Source organism: Aythya fuligula, chromosome 14, assembly GCF_009819795.1.
Source record: "Aythya fuligula isolate bAytFul2 chromosome 14, bAytFul2.pri, whole genome shotgun sequence".
NCBI classification, from domain to species: Eukaryota; Metazoa; Chordata; class Aves; order Anseriformes; family Anatidae; genus Aythya; species Aythya fuligula.
The window spans coordinates 978,576-994,741 of record NC_045572.1 but is presented as its reverse complement, the minus strand read 5'-3'; the positions used below and the strand labels follow the sequence as shown (position 1 = coordinate 994,741).

At 42.3% G+C, this 16,166-nt stretch overlaps 1 protein-coding gene across 1 annotated transcript; it reads right to left on the bottom strand.

The window, feature by feature from the left end:
• Nucleotides 1-11,875: 11,875 nt before the first annotated feature.
• Nucleotides 11,876-16,100, bottom strand: PTTG1 (PTTG1 regulator of sister chromatid separation, securin). The gene is made up of 6 exons (XM_032197169.1): nucleotides 16,042-16,100; nucleotides 15,202-15,304; nucleotides 14,742-14,920; nucleotides 14,228-14,321; nucleotides 13,269-13,418; nucleotides 11,876-12,909 (listed from the first exon to the last, which is right to left on the bottom strand). The coding sequence occupies exons 2-6, from the start codon at nucleotides 15,281-15,283 to the stop codon at nucleotides 12,836-12,838; spliced, it is 579 nt and encodes a 192-aa protein (XP_032053060.1). The 5' UTR covers nucleotides 15,284-15,304; nucleotides 16,042-16,100; the 3' UTR covers nucleotides 11,876-12,835.
• Between the last annotated feature and the right edge of the window lie 66 nt (nucleotides 16,101-16,166).

Genomic DNA, 16,166 nt, shown 5'->3' with positions numbered 1-16,166 from the left:
ATTGTCACATCGGCCTCCACAGAACAAGGAGGCCACAGAACACCTCAGCAGGCTTCAGCATAAACTAGACTCTAGCTGCTTGCCTAGAAACAGATGTTTATCACAGAATTCATCTGGAATAATCAGAAGAGCTGCAAGCCATCGCTGTGAACACAGCTCAGCAGTGTTATCACAGGAGATCTGGGGAGCTGCAGTTTGGGGATAGGCACTGAAGAGGCCCAAGTCCTTTTGCAGATGTACATGCAGGCATGCAAACTACACTTAAAAACAGAACTTGAAGTCACACAGACAGCTTTGAAAATTATACTCCTGCTACCTGACAGTATTGCCTATCAGACAAAAATGTTGCATTCCCAGTTACAGCATCAGGAAATAACACACGGCTCTTATGCTTGGGCAGTCACACAAGCACCAAGACCCCAGATTAGTAACAAATTCCCACCAGCTTTTGCAGGCTCCTAAACAGGACAAAATAGATAAAGAATTAGCTGTTGTCATAGGTTGTACATTAAGTTCCTAATATCATGCTCTTTGTTTCAAGCACAGTGTTGAAGCTTTCAGGAGAACATTTTTCCTCTTTGTATCTATCAGAAAGATAGGATGCTAATTCTAGCTCAAAAAATAAATATCTGGAGAAAAATATAAAACTGTGTGAGTTCAAATGCTAGCAAAGTCCCTTGTCTCTCTGCTGCTTCCTCCCAAGAATAATCTTTTATAAAGCAGCAAGCCACTGTAACAAGAGGCCTCAGGTCACAGCATGGTCACACACACCAGGCTGTGGAACCAGGACACAGCCCAAGTACAATATGAACATCCTTGAGGTGATCAGACTTCAGTGCCAAGCATCTCCATGTCCTTCATAGTTTCAAAAGAATCTTAGATCAAGGCGTGGGAAGATGGGCATGGAAAAAAAAAAAAAAAACACTTCAGAAGAAAGTTTACTAACACTGAAAGACACTGCTGAGAACTCCTTATCTGGAAGGAGAAAAAAAGCTGGGGCAAGACTGGGTAGAAGGTCAAAAAAAAAAATGAAATCCAGCACCTGGTTACAACTTGCAGGTTTTGAACATTTTCCAGTGGAATAATTATTCATAGAAAAGTGCTGTGTTGTTGAAATAAAATATTTCCCACAGGAATTTTATTTTTTTTTAATTTTTTTTACTTACAAGTACTTTGATAGATCAAAATGTTCCTGGAACCAGAAACATTGCATCTACAAAAAGATGTTTCATTTCCAAGTTCTACTGAGTAAGATTTTGTAAGTCAGGTTTGGAATTAGAAGTCTTGATTTTATAAGAATGTGACACTTCAACTGACAATTTAAAATACCTAAAAAGAACTTTTAAGCTTCTACACAAAATCCAGGAGATGAAACATAAGAGGCTCTACCAAGCAAAGGATCATACAGTGGCTGAAAGCAAAGATATGTGGCCACATACATATAGAAGAGCTATACTGGTTGTTTTGTCAAGGATAGTGTATTTCTAAGAAGGTGATGGGCAAGGACTAGACAATACCTAAACAGACATAGAAAGGAAACTGTATGGACAAAACTTTAAAGTTGAAAAGGTATGGAGAGCAAGGAAACTGTCACTCTTCGATGCTTGCTATGTTTTGGCCAACAGAAGCCCCTGAAAATAAACAAGCCATCAGAGAATCATAATTTATTTCTCCTGCCAGAAGTTTCCAAGCAGCCTGTACAAAGAACCCCATTTCTGGCTAATCAGATGTTTGCAAGGAGGTTGCTATCAAGTTCAATGAAATGGAAAACCCTCTGAACTAGTAAATTCTGGCAGCACCTTGTATTTGATTAAGGAACAAGACGATGGGTTAGTTTAACATGATGTTAGCTTGAGTCCCGAAGCTGGAATGCTTTTCCTCACCTGGCTTACAGAAATCTGAAGCCAAACAAGAACTGATTCAAGCTGTATTTTTCCCCCTCTCACTGCAACACTGAGTCAAAGAGAGTTTGCAGAACCCAAACTGGAACAACAGCCAAAAAATAATACTCCTTTTGAGAAAACAGTTCAGCTGAAAGCTGGCATCCCCAGCTGGGGATGTCCCAGCACAGAAGGTGCTTGTGCTTGCTGAGATTTGCCACAAGCCACAGCCTGTCCCTCTCAAGCCTGTCCCCCTCAATTCACCAGCACACAAAGCAGCAGCTTCATTGCTGTCCCACAGAAATATTTGGTGCTGCTCTTCAGACCCTAGCAGGGACCTGTTTACTCCATGGACTTTTCACACCTCCCCACAGTGCCTCAGAAGGAAGGCTGGCCACGTTATTCACCCCACAGGGGGAAGAACTGTATAGTGCTCTGGAGAGCAGCAAAAGCCTCCGGGGCCCCATGACCAGAACTTCCCTCCAACAGTCCCAGGGACATCCCTCACTGCAGGGACAGGCACACAATGGCTTTGTATCTCTGTGGACAGACAGGAATTTACCAGAGAAGGAAGAATAGTATGACTTGTAGTTCAGCTCCCCAGGAGCTCTGCTTACGCTCCCTGAGGCACAGCTCCTCATCTCTCCATGTTCTGAGGCACACACTCAGACCGCAGAGCTGGAAAGACCCACTGCAGGGAACATGAACATTTCCAGGGATTCTTGCTAAATCCCACTAGCCTTCAGTATCTCGTCTGGCTATTTGAAGATTAACAGCAGCATTGTGCCTGGATGCCAGAAAAAAAACTGAGCAGCAGCAGAGAGAAAAGTCACAAATATTAAAAGGCACTCTCGGTGCTGCACAGCAACCACACTGGTACAATTCATAAGGAAAGATGGTTTTGTTTTGAAGAAAGGGTCAGCCTCTGCCCTTTGGGAAGAGGAGGGTCTGTAATTTAGGATCAAGGAGACTTCTCATTAGGATCCATGTCACATGCACAGACTGTTGCAGTCATAGAAGGAAATCATGCCGGAAAGCCTTGCTGAGATCTTTCCCGGCATAGCTGGTAAAGCACACTGAGCAGCAAGGTACACAGGAGCCATAATGCAGAGGCTCTGCCCCTCTCAGCACCAATCCCTGTGGTACAGCTGCATCCTGCAGTGGAGCTGGGGGCTGACACCTCAGCGATACAGCCCTACCACAACAGGAATTCATGAAAAGTTTACTTAAAACCCTCGTTTGCTGACATCTGCCAACACAGACTCCCTCTAGTGGCTCAGCTTGCCAAAGTTGAAAAAAGAACAGCTACCAAACGATTTATGAAGTTCCTTACTGTGTCCCCCACCCTACTTAGTTACTGGGGTGCCTCTGCTTACCAGTGACTTTGACCTTGAGCTCCCTTCACTCCCTCTCTTCCCATCAAGAGCTGTCGGCCACATCCTTACCCCTCTCGTTTTTTCACAGCATCAGCTCTGAAGCCCCTCCTTGAAGCCTCCAAATCCTTCTACCGCCATCCTGTGAGCTCATTCCATATTCAGTGATAACATTCGCTCTCTGGTGGAATGTGTTATCCTCAACTAACCCACAGCATATTATCAGTCTTTTGTCCTTGTCCTTCAAAGCTTCCGCCCTGACTTTTTTTTTACCTGTTTACCTGTTTTTTTTTTTTTTTTTTTTTTTTTTTTTTTACATGTTTAACCCCAGGTCAGGTTCTGCCCTTCACTGGAGACTTGTTCCAATAGCAAGGCTCAGCACCTCACTGCAGACAGCAAATGCCCTGCTCCTGGCTCCTGTATCAACACACATCTTCATGGCATTGTAGCTAGTGTGTACTTTGCAACATGTACATACAGATATGTTCATATTTAAATTCACATCAGTTTCTGTATTCATGGGCAAAGACTGGTCTTGCACAGCACCAAGTTCATGATCATTGCTGCAACAAAGCAGGCCCCGTTTCGAGGAAGCAGGGTCTGGTGGGAAACACCCTTCCTCCAGAAAGGCCCTCAGTACATCCACAGCCAAGGGCTGCCCAAGCAGAGGGGCTGAGGTCTGTCTCTCGTACCAGCACAGGTTACTGATGTCTCATAGTTGTGCCAGGGACAGCCCCAGTCCCTCCTGCCCAGTTCAGCCACTTTCAGGTAGGGCAAGGGGTTGCCCACACCAGCCCTGGCACAGCCCCTCACTGTCAGCATGGCAATGCCCAGCTTTGTCTCCAGAACATGAAGATCACACGTGCCCGACTATTCCACCACACACACGGTACCAAAATGGAGAATTGACTATTTTCAACCTGCAGCAGTTAAAGGGTGAAGGCACGAGGAAAATGGCAGTTTCTACAAGTACTGCTTAGTTGCACTTCAGAGACCTGGCAGGCGCCAGTAGTGTTCTCCTCCAGCACTTACAGTCACTGAGGGATAAAAAGGGCAGACAGTACAGGCTCCGGAGAAGCCTGTAGAAGAAACAGAAGACTCAGGATCTGGTCTCTAGGAAGCACTGGAGCAGATCCCACAGGGCTGCTGAGCACCCACATGAAGGTAGCACACAGCTATGGCTGCAGTGCTGTCAGAGCCTGCACCCCAAGTGTCCTTTTTAATCATGCTGGTGATTTACCTCTGGATTCCTGGGCAGAGGAAATGAGGTCAATTTATCTTCAGAGACTGCCCCACCCATGCTTTTACTTCTGCAGGACCTTGTCTCAAGTTGGGAAAACTCTCTTGACATGAAGAGACTGACAGTACAGCTAAAAAAACCTTTCATCAAGGAGGCCCAGGGTTAATTATGAAACTGAAACCAAATGCACATTCCTGACACCAAACCAAATGCATGAATGTAACAGGTTCTTTCCTAAGTGTCTAAACAGCCCCAAATCAGCTATTTGTCTGATTTTTTTTTCCAGAAGTTGGATTCCTGAGGAAAACATTCAACCCCTAAATACCAGGGCTGTAAATTGAAGCAAGTGCTTTCTGAACTGGGCAGTGCTGCCAGAACACATCTCAGTGTTACAAGGATAAAAAAGCTTAAATGTGCTCAGGTCAGAAATTGGTGTTTTCTGGGATGTTCTGTTGGCTGTTTTAAGATCTACTGAAGCTTATAGAAGTTGAGCTTATGGTACCATGAGGGATGTAGCATCACCAAGTGCCTGTGACTCTCATTTCACGGCAAGTACCACTCTGGGGACAGTTAGAGGGACAAGATTGTATTTCTATACAGTATTTTGCTAACACTAAAACTACACTAAAAATAAAAGTTACAAGATTCATGGCTTTGCTAGCCCTAAAGAGACCAATTGCCTCCAGGCTTCTAATTTGTGTTCTTTTTAAACAATGGAAGATAAAAATGCCCTTGGCTGATATACTGTTCCCTGTAGCCACAGGGTAAAGGCGCACTGAATTCTTTAGTGCTGACTCACCCTCCATTTCACATTAATAGCACAATGAAACCCATTACAGATGCCTGTACTGTGCATCATGCACCAAAGGCAAACATCACACCACAGCTGTCAGGTTGCAGGAGTGAGACGCTGTAATGCATGCTGTTACCACGGTGCCTCCTGCTGCCAGAACATTACAAATAGGATGAATTATCTGACGTGCACTGAAGTAATTTTACACAGCCTGCTTAGAGATTATTTTTATGAAAGCCTCCAAAGTTCTCCTTGGAGAAATTCAGGTGAGAACTTTAAGTGATTCTCACTACCAGAATACTGAAAAGATGACACTTGTCAGACTGATAGCAACTAGAAAAGTACCTGTTCTGTGTACTTTGCTACAGTCCAGATTTCCCAATCCCATTACACAGTTACACTGGCCTACTAAGGATCATTCAAACTAAGAATAACTCACCAAACAAGTACTCATTTTCCAAGTTGTGGATTTAAAATCCCAGATAACTCAAATGCTGGCAGGAAGTATAAATCTTACCAAGTAAGCCAGAACATTACAAGCAGTTTTCAGGAGGCCTTCTGTTACGCAGCGTAATGCTTTGACACCGTTCTGAACTCGAGTTGCATCTATTCCTGACAACACCCCAACAGAGGAATAAAACCTTACAACATAACCAACTTTATATATATATATATATATATATATACACATAAAATATAAATATATATATAACCATATATATATAGTAAAATACTTTAGGGAAAAAATTATATCACCAGTAGAAGTCAGTGTTTATACCTACCTAAAATGATAGAAAGCAGTGCAAAATTCCCAGAGGTCAGGCTGCCTGCACCTCAGAAATACAGCACTTTATGGGCTTAATAATCAAGTTTTGCAGCTGAGGCTAAGTTTATATTTTCTAGATACAAAAGGCTGTGTTTTCACAACTGTGATCTCATTGAGTCGCTGAAAGCAGGATGTTCAGTCCAAAGTGATCAAGCATCATCACAGCTTTGTTCACATGCAAGTCACAAGGACATGCGTTTCCCTTTAACCCCAGCCAACTGAGTTGAAAAGTACATGAAATGGGAAAATAAAAACCAGGTGACACAAATAGATCTTTCTGACAAATGGTTACAAAACAAAACTTCACAAAAGCTTTGACCTGCATTAGCCAGAGAACCCTGTGAGAACAAGAAGCCTTGAAGGAGTTACAGTACTGTAGAAAACAAGTCCAGTCACCTAAAATTCAGTGCTGAACTTTAGCATCTAAAGAAAATTGAAGTCAACTTCTTAATTCATCTGCTAGAGACTTAACTCCAGGTTTTGTCATTGCCATGTCTAGTATTGGACAATACAATTTCTATTTGATCTTTTAGATGAACAAGATCACGACTAACACTTTAAAAAGTTAATCATTTTTTAAAAAGTTTATCAATTTTTAAGTAATAAACATTAATTAGCTACAGCGGTAACAAAGAAATCTTATTTTTGCATTGTGTGTCTGAATACAAACTTACACTCATCATGACATTGTTATAAATGAGGTCTCAACTCAATCTAAATTTTCTAATATTTATAAAACAAATATTTCTAAAAGGTATAAAAGGCAAGTAAACAGTGCAGAGTGTGCGGGGAGTCTACGCTCCACCAACATGCACACATGAACATCAAACATTCTAAACATATAGAACATGGCTTTTACATACTAAACCCAAGTATGCCTATACATATGTACAATCAGGAAAGAACAAACAATCCTTTAAGTTCCATGACTTACTAAATTCGAAAACGCCTATACATGTGTACAATCAGAAAAGGTAACAAACAATCCTTTAAGTTCCATGACTTTACAGTCTCCATTTTCCATTCCTTATGAACAATATGTCTCGCTTTAAGTTGTCAAGCAACTCGGTCTTCAGGCCTTATGTATCCCGTTCTCATTCAAAGATCGAAGCCGAAATTCCTTTAAGTGGTATATTCTTTATTGCAGCGCTGGATGCACAGGGGATCTCTCCACCTATCATGCATACCCAAAGCAGAAAGCAGTCTTGAATTTATACAATCAATCTATCAATATTCTACAAGCGCCTATACATATTCATTACCTATCCCCACCTTCCCTCACTTCTCATGCTAATTAGACTTTTGGCACTTTAAGCCTGCGTAGAGCCTCCAAAGAATTGTGGGCAGGGGTCTTTGGGACGTGGGTAGTGGTCTTTGGGAGGAATACCCCGAGTCTTCCTCACAGTGCACTTTTCACCTTTGGCCAGGAATCTGCTGAGTTGGTAGGTTTCTTAATTGCAAGAGTTGTTGCTAATTCTTCCGTTTGTTGTATCTTTATAATGAATTCCAATGTTCAGTTTTGAGATTTATAGTCCTTACATTTGTTTCTCTGTCCGTCTCCTGCTTCCTTATCATGAGTTCCAGTGTCTTGTTTTGAGATATACAGTCCTTGCCTCCCCAATGCCTCCTTAATCACTACCCAGATCACAGCATATCCATCTCCTTTTCAAGGCCAATAAGGGGTCAAAAGGCACATTCAGGGCAACAGGGGGCGTAACAGCAAAAGCCTTCGATGGCTGTGGCAGCAGAGGGGCCCGTGGCGATGGCGTAGCAGTCGGATCAGTAAAGGAGCCCACAGCTCCCTCACTATCTGGCAAGCCACACGTTTCTGACTGTGGTCCCACACGGCTCTTTAAGGCCTCAGAGACTGCTCGCCAGGGGCCGAGCAATCCCACTGCAACTTTGTCGTTTCTAGTTGCAGAGACCCACACCTTGACCTCAGTTTGGTCCCATATTTCAGGCTCATAAACTGTCCGATTGTTAATAAGGAGAATAAGCTGTAAGGTTACCAGGACAGCCTTTGTTCCTAAGGACGTATGATTCCCCATAATGCGCAACTGCTGACCAGCGAGAGGAAGTGTGCACGGGTCCGCTTCTCTCAGCTCGAGCTTCTCTCCAGCTCCATTGCACCTATTTCAAGCGACTTTCTGTACGAACTTCTCTGAGCAGTTTGCTGAGTTTGGCCGAACCTATCTTTCTGAGGCAATCAAAGTGCCTGTTCCCGTCCTGGTCTCCATTCTGCTAGCTTGTTCCTTTTCACTTCTTTTTCCTGCTTCTTTATTGATGTAACTTCATCGTGCTGCCTTTTTCCTTTTTTATCTTGAGGGCAGGCTCCCCTCTCCACAGCAGTTCTTTTCAAAACTACTTTTCATTGGTCAAACGACTTTGAATGTACCGACAACAGCAAACACCCAGAAACATTCATGCCTTAACAGCCGGAGAACAAGAGAACCAGCTGGAGAACAAGAAACCTGAGACTGCATGGAGTCTCCTGCATCACCCTTCTTTGTTCCCTCTAAACTCTTTTATATTCCTGATGGCCTCGTCGTTAAGAGTCTAATGTTATCTCAATCACGGGGTTTTCCAACCCCCATGGCCACATTCCCAAATCTCCCCCTTCTTTATTAATATCAAGCATTTTCTCGACACGAATTACCACTCCATATATAACAACATTCTTAGCAGCACTCCCGTTTTGGCTCAGATTGGCTGCATGATGATGTATACCTTTTTGATCTCATCTATTTAAAAGATAAAGCTTCGAAAGAACTGCTTGCTTCTTATTCAGGTCTGACTTTGACTGGCTTGTGTTACTTGCCAGCAGCTGCAAAAGAGAATTTGTAGAAAAAAAAATCAGATGAAATACCGTAAAAGAAATCCTACAGAAAGTATTCCTCCTGTTATATATTTTATTTTATATATTTTGACCCAGGCCTATTGGCCTTGAAAAGGAGATGGATATGCTTTTCTTCAATCCGGGAAGAACAGGATACATAAGGCCTGAAGACCGAGTTGCCTGACAACTTAAAGCAAGACATAGTGTTCAAAGGCAATGGAAAATGGAGACTTGTATGTAATCAAGAAAAGGAGTGGAAAAAGGAGACTTGAGTCGTGGAACTTAAAAGATTGTTTGTTACCTTTTCTGATCGTACATATGTATAGGTGTACTCGAGTTTAGTAAATCATGGAACTTACAGGATTGTTTGTTACCTTTCCTGATTGTACGCATGTATAGGCATACTTGCGTTTAGTATGTTAAGCAATGTTCTGTATATTTGGAATGTTTGATGTTTGTGTGCGTGTGTTGGTGGAGCGTAGACTCCCCGCACACCCAGCAATGTTTACTCGACTTTTATACCTTTTAGAAATATTTGTTTTATAAATATTAGAAAATTTAGATTGAGTTGAGACCTCATTTATAACACTGGTAAGCAGTTGCGCATTATGGGGAATCATATGTCCTTAGGAACAAAGGCTGTCCTGGTAACCTTACAGCTTATTCTCCTTATTAACAATCGGACAGTTTATGAGCCTGAAATATGGGACCAAACTGAGGTCAAGGTGTGGGTCTCTGCAACTAGAAACGACAAAGTTGCAGTGGGATTGCTCGGCCCCTGGCGAGCAGTCTCTGAGGCCTTAAAGAGCCGTGTGGGACCACAGTCAGAAACGTGTGGCTTGCCAGATAGTGAGGGAGCTGTGGGCTCCTTTACTGATCCGACTGCTACACCATGGGCCCCTCTGCTGCCACAGCCATCGAAGGCTTTTGCTGTTACGCCCCCTGTTGCCCTGAATGTGCCTTTTGACCCAGGCCTTATTGGCCTTGAAAAGGAGATGGATATCCTTTTCTTTGATTTGGGAAGAACAGGATACATACGGCCTGAAGACCGAGTTGCTTGACAACTTAAAGCGAGACTATATTGTTCAAAAGGAATGGAAAATGGAGACTTATTTGTAATCAAGAAAAGGAATGGAGAATGGAGGCTGTTAAGTCATGGAACTTAAAGGATTGTTTGTTACCTTTTCTGATTGTACACATGTATAGGCGTATTCGAGTTTAGTAAGTCATGGAACTTAAAGGATTGTTTATTCTTTCCTGATTGTACGTATGTATAGGCATACTTGGGTTTAGTATGTAAAAGCCATGTTCTATATGTTTAGAATGTTTGATGTTCATGTGTGCGTGTTGGTGGAGCGTAGACTCCCCACACAGCCAGTGCTGTTTACTTGCCTTTTATACCTTTAAAACTTTTTATGAATATTTCTTTTATAAATATTACTAAATTCAGATTGAGTTGAGACTTCATTTATAACACTCCATACCCAAAATGCCTTTCCTTCATAGTTTTTGGAATGTTCCCTAAAAACTGGAGAGGTGAGTGGGGAAAAAAGGACACAAAACCTAGGATTGTTTATTTTTTCCTAGACTTTGAAGGATTTAATCATTTCTTAAGCAAAATAAAATAACACTGGCATTAATTTATTAGTTTGTCCTAGTGTTGTTACCTTATGTTCTAAATGGCAGCAGCATTCACTCTCATGCAGACAGGCCAGTAATATCCCTAAAGCTTTGACACAGACTATGCTTTGAGCACATGTGGGAATACAAATGTTGTTTTTGCAGAGTTGCATTGTTTAGAGGAATGTGGTATTTATATGCTTACAGTGATAAGAAAGCTTAGCAGGCGACCTTGTAAAATGCAGACAATCAGACTCCTTGGAACAATTAGGTGAAAATCACAGTGTTAAGTCAGAAAAGTGAAGAAACATTACCACTTCAAACAGCAAAAATGTCAAAAGAAATTTGAAATTTAACAGGCCGGCAACTGAAGGCCATGCATTGTTTGTGAAGCATTGGATAGATTGTGAACCCAGATTACCCACTCAGTGGGGAAACAGGGGAGGGACCTGTCATCAAGAAGTATATATACACACCATGTTTTAGAACTAGTAGGGGCACTCTACTGCTTGTGGGCACCCACCATTGCAATCGCAAATAAATCACTACTTCACTGAGATCCTCACCTGAGCCTGTTATTGGCTACAGAGTGTTTCTCCCCCACACACTCCACTGTTTCAAGAGTAACAACTTTGAGGCCTCGGGATTGAAGTCTACCAGTATCAGGAGGCTTATCTGAATCAATTATCATTTATGATCATTATACAAATACTTATCCACACTGATGAAATCTTGCAGCTAACAATCATGCTCTAAATGTATTTGGATGTGTGCATGTGCATATACTGTGAACATAGCATAAAAAGACAATTTCAGGAGGTGAAGTTATGTGCTTCATCACTGAACTCTAAGTTCCTCCAAAATAAGTTATAGTTACTATGAAAAGTTTCCCATAAAGCACTAGTGTCGTGGCATACAGTTACAGCCTACATTTATATTGATTTATTGTCCTAATACGGTTCAAGATACTGTAATGTTGTGTTTTGCATTATACCACACAAGCATTTTTACCTGTGTGGCTGCATAAGAGGCCACACGATGGCACTGTGTAATCAGTTTCAGTGCCTTAGTTACAGGAACTTTTATGTAAAGTTAGGCTTGAACTCTCAGCTCATTTGAGCTGGTAGATACAGGAAGTTAAAGTTGTTTCCTCACTTTAATTGTTAACCCTAACTTTATAGTTGGGTCTCAACACCCATGGCTAGCAGAACATACCCAAACTTTGATCTCAGCCAATTTCATTTGCTATTCTTTCTCTAGATTCAAACCAAGGGCAAGAAATTTTTTAAAAATCAGATTTTTTTAAAAAAAAAATCAGCTAATTTTAATGCTTATCACTCAAGAAAGGATCTGCAGAAACCTGAAGTCTCTGTACAGAATTGCCTTTAATAATGTCCTTTTTTTGTTAGATATCCTTCTGATTTTTTAAAAATTTCTTGCCCTTGGTTTGAATCTAGAGAAAGAATAGCAAATGAAATGAAAATGGAAAAAAATAGCAGAAGAAATAGCAAATTTCTATGCCTACCAGATTAAAGGTTGGGAATTGTCTAGTAACAAATTCCCAAAGACTGGCTGAACTTCAAGCAGCTGTTTATAGAATATCAGGAATCACCTGTACAAGCTTCATAAACCTTGCACTAAGATGGAGTAGCCTGTTGCAACCTTAATGAAGTAAAGTCACCTCAAACCAAGTCTTATCCAGTGCTGGATAGCAGCCAACTATACATCATATCACCTCCATAGCTGACTTGTCTTGCACCATTATGAAAAGGAACTGAGACCATTACAAGTGTGAAAGAAGAAACTACTGAATTTGCACTTGTGACATGAAGGATGAGGGTTCTTCTGTCCTTGCCTCACAGAGCATAGACAATACCAACAGTGAAAGCCACATAACGTAGTGACAATTAGAAGACTAAGTGGAAGTCTAAGTACACATCTGCATAAGGATCTAAGATGCCAACCACTAATGTGTCTAAGACAACCACTGAGAAGAAGAGCAAAAATGTTCAAGAAGAAGTGCCAGATCAGTACTAGCAATAGTAATTTGCATTATATCAAAAATGATTTGATGTGTGCAGCTTTAATAGCTTGTCAGATAGCCTTGTTTTCAAAGCAGTATTTTACTACTTGCATCTTATGCCCTTGGTATATTAGCTCTACTGGAAAGAGAGAAGTCCCGTATTACGCACATTAAACTAGCCTTTATTAAAAGTTTAATTAAGAGTATAGCACTCAACAGAAACTTCGGAATATGCTTTTGAAGCTCATAGTTTCATAGATAGCGTATCAATGATCTCATCCAGTGTAGAAATGAAGTCAGCAGTTGATTGTAGGAAGTCTGAAAGTTAGAAATAGAGCAAATCAGTTTCTCAAGAAGCCCAGAATTTTAGTCTCATATAAGCTAGCTCCTAGTGAGTTCGCATAAACCACTTGAATGACTATGGGAAATACTGTTGGACAATTCACCCTAACTAGTCATTTAGCAACACACTGCAGAAAGCTACACAGCAATATGGCTTTGAGACCAGTTAGTGGAGTTGACCAGTTACATTCAGCTTGGCTGTATACCAAGAGTTGCTTGATATAAGTGTCCTATTCTGGTGCTTATGACAGCAATGAGTTCACTCTTGCAGCCTTCCCTCCCAGACCACTAATGAGCACTGTATGCACTGAAACTCATACTAGTTTTCCACTTACTAGACTCCCACGACATCTCTTCAGTCTTCACAGGTGAAAGAAACATGTTCAGTGGTTTTTCAGCAGTGCTTGTAAATATCTCAAGAGGAACACCACACAGGTTGATATTGCTTATTCTGTCCTCTTCAGGAAGATCAAAATTCTCAAAGTCTATTTGGGAAAGACACAGTAGTATAGTAACAGTGTACAGTAGCATGGGAAGCTGCAGTCATTCTAGATTAAATGAAGTGAAAGTAGTTCCAAAACAACTCAGTCTGTTAGTTACATCTTACAGGGTGCTTATTTGTAGCCACCCCTTAGCTGCCCATAAAATCTTTTATGCTAACACTTAAAGTGTATGTAACTGCTAGTGTAAAGCAGGAGCTTTTAGGAATTTCTTTTCAATCACTACACTGTGAACTACATCAAACAGCACATGTTTAAACCAACACTAAAATTATAGTCTTCAGTACAATAGCTTTTGCACATTTACTTCAACATAACCTGGACTGTTTGAAGGCACATTGTGAAGAACTGAGACAACTCTCCTCATCACAGAGATGAAGAACGGTTTTAGAAGTTTCAACTATTTCATCCCACAGAGTAGGGATTTCTCTTCTGTTACAGAATACTGTCTTGGCACACTCTTAGGAGAAGTCCACATTCAAGTAGCCCTTTATTTATATGGTTGCCTGCTAGATGCCATTTAATGAATTAAGAACTATAACTTGGTTATTTGGAACTAGCTTCCTGCCACTATAACAGACATGGAGACTATATGTTTGGAGCACAAGTATTGCAGTTAAAACATTCAAACACAAATGAGGTGGTGCTTCAAAAAATCGTGAATGCCCTTATGCTTAAGAATGGACTCTGGAGAAGCACATCAGGTTGTTTACCACTGCAACTTGGTCAGTCTTACAACAGTGTCAACACTTAAAGCCTGATTCTTCGTTCTAATAATTACAAAGAACTCTTACCTCCAGGATCATAGAAAAACATGTTTTCTATTTCAGGGAAGAGTTCTTCAACTACCACATCCTGGCTCTCTAATCCAGCAGCCTTTTCAGCAACCTTAACAAGAGAAAGACATTACTTGAGCTAATCTGTTTTTTAAATGTAGTATCCTTTTTGTCCATAAAGCTGCCCAGCAGAGAAGACAAGAACACTGCCATACAGTCCTCAGTTACATCTAAATTTTAACACCTTCAATGCAAGGTAGCTGAAGCATTTGCCCTTATGCTGCTTAGCTTTTCTAACTGTACTTTATGCACTGGCAACAAATCCCTGCTGTACAACATTTATGCTCATTATATTAAAGCCCTGCTAACCAGAACATGAACAAGACAGTAACTCAACCAATATTTTCTCTAGAGCCACTTCTTTACCTTTATATATTCACAAAGCTGTTGCATGCCTTGTATCTATGTAGGTAAGCCTTACACCCTTTCCTTCCCTCCCATCCACCCTTGGTGGAAAGGCAGTTGTACTTACTTTCTTTGCAGTGCAAGGCTGATTTTCCTGTCTCATCTGCTCTTTCTTGTTTGTGACTCCTACAGTCCTATTCACATCTCCAAGAGCCTTTCTGACAGAGCGTGATGAGGCTGGAGATGCTTTAATTGCTTTTTTAGGAAGCGGTGTAGTGACTTGAGCTCTTTCAGAAAAGACTTTTGCTGGAGGGGAAGAAAAGAACAAGCTTTAGCACCATGTCAACCCTAAAGCCTGCCTCATTAGGTGCACATAAGAAAGCAAATTGTCATTCTCTACTTATAATTCAGAAGCATAAGCCCTCTCTGTGAAAGAGAAGTGATTTTCACTTTCATAACAATTGATAAGCTTAGTTTTATTTTTGTATCTAATTCAGCAATTTTGCTGTCTGTTCAAATTGGTGAATAATGAAACAATTCATGCACCTTACTCCGTTCCCCACTACCTTAGCAGGGCATATACGCACATGATCCTGAAGGGTGTCTTAATTGATTCTTAGCAGCACCAACTTCACCATTCTCCTTATCTAAGAAGATGAGAGTTGTCATCTTCAGGCTGGTGAGACCACTCTAGAAAGATATAGAGAAAAAGAAGAAGTCAGTTCTTATCATTTATTTCAGCACAGCACAGTTTTTAAACAGCACTACAGGCAGAGCTGGTTCAGAGAAGTGGAAGATGTGAAAGTCATCTGGCTTTTGTCATAGATAGTACTTAGGTTTCTGAGTGGAGAACATGCTTCAAGTCATAATAGCTTGACTACAGGCTTATATCTGAAGGTATCCACACACATGGCAAGCTCACAGCCCCCTAGGAGGGCACAGGGATTTGAGAAAGTTGCAAGGTTTCCCTAGCAATCTTACACAGCAAGGCCCAGTATCTTCGGGTCACTGCATCACTTTTCTATGGTGTTTATTGCTGCTTACTCCACAAAGGAAAGCAACACCATGAGGGCAGCGAGGCCCTGACACGGGCTGCCCAGAGCAGCTGCTGGTGGCCCATCCCTGGAGGTGCTCAAAGCCAGGCTGGATGGGGCCCTGAGCAACCCGAGCTGGTAGAAGGTGACCCTGCCCGTGGGGGAGCGCCACGGCCCCGCCACGGCCCCGCCACGGCCCCGCCACGGCCCCGCCACGGCCCCGCCACGGCCCCGCCACGGCCCCGCCACGGCCCCGCCACGGCCCCGCCACGGCCCCGCCACGGCCCCGCCACGGCCCCGCCACGGCCCCGCCACGGCCCCGCCACGGCCCCGCCACGGCCCCGCCACGGCCCCGCCACGGCCCCGCCACGGCCCCGCCACGGCCCCGCCAACCTGGGGCGAACAGCAGCTCAACCGTCACCTCCAGCAGCGGCACGAGCCCTAAGGCACCGTCCTCCCGCTGCCAGCTCTTAAATCGCCCCCCCCCCCCCCCCCCATTGGCTGCTTTGACCAACGCT

Excerpts from the sequence above, each read along its gene's own strand:
- PTTG1 (XM_032197169.1), bottom strand. The coding sequence starts at position 15,283 with ATGACAACTCTCATCTTCTTAGATAAGGAGAATGGTGAAGTTGGTGCT. Across the intron at positions 14,921-15,201 it reads AAGACACCCTTCAGGATCAT|CAAAAGTCTTTTCTGAAAGA; the intron begins GTGCGTATATGC and ends CTTCCCCTCCAG. Across the intron at positions 13,419-14,227 it reads GTTTTTCTATGATCCTGGAG|ACTTTGAGAATTTTGATCTT; the intron begins GTAAGAGTTCTT and ends TTTCCCAAATAG.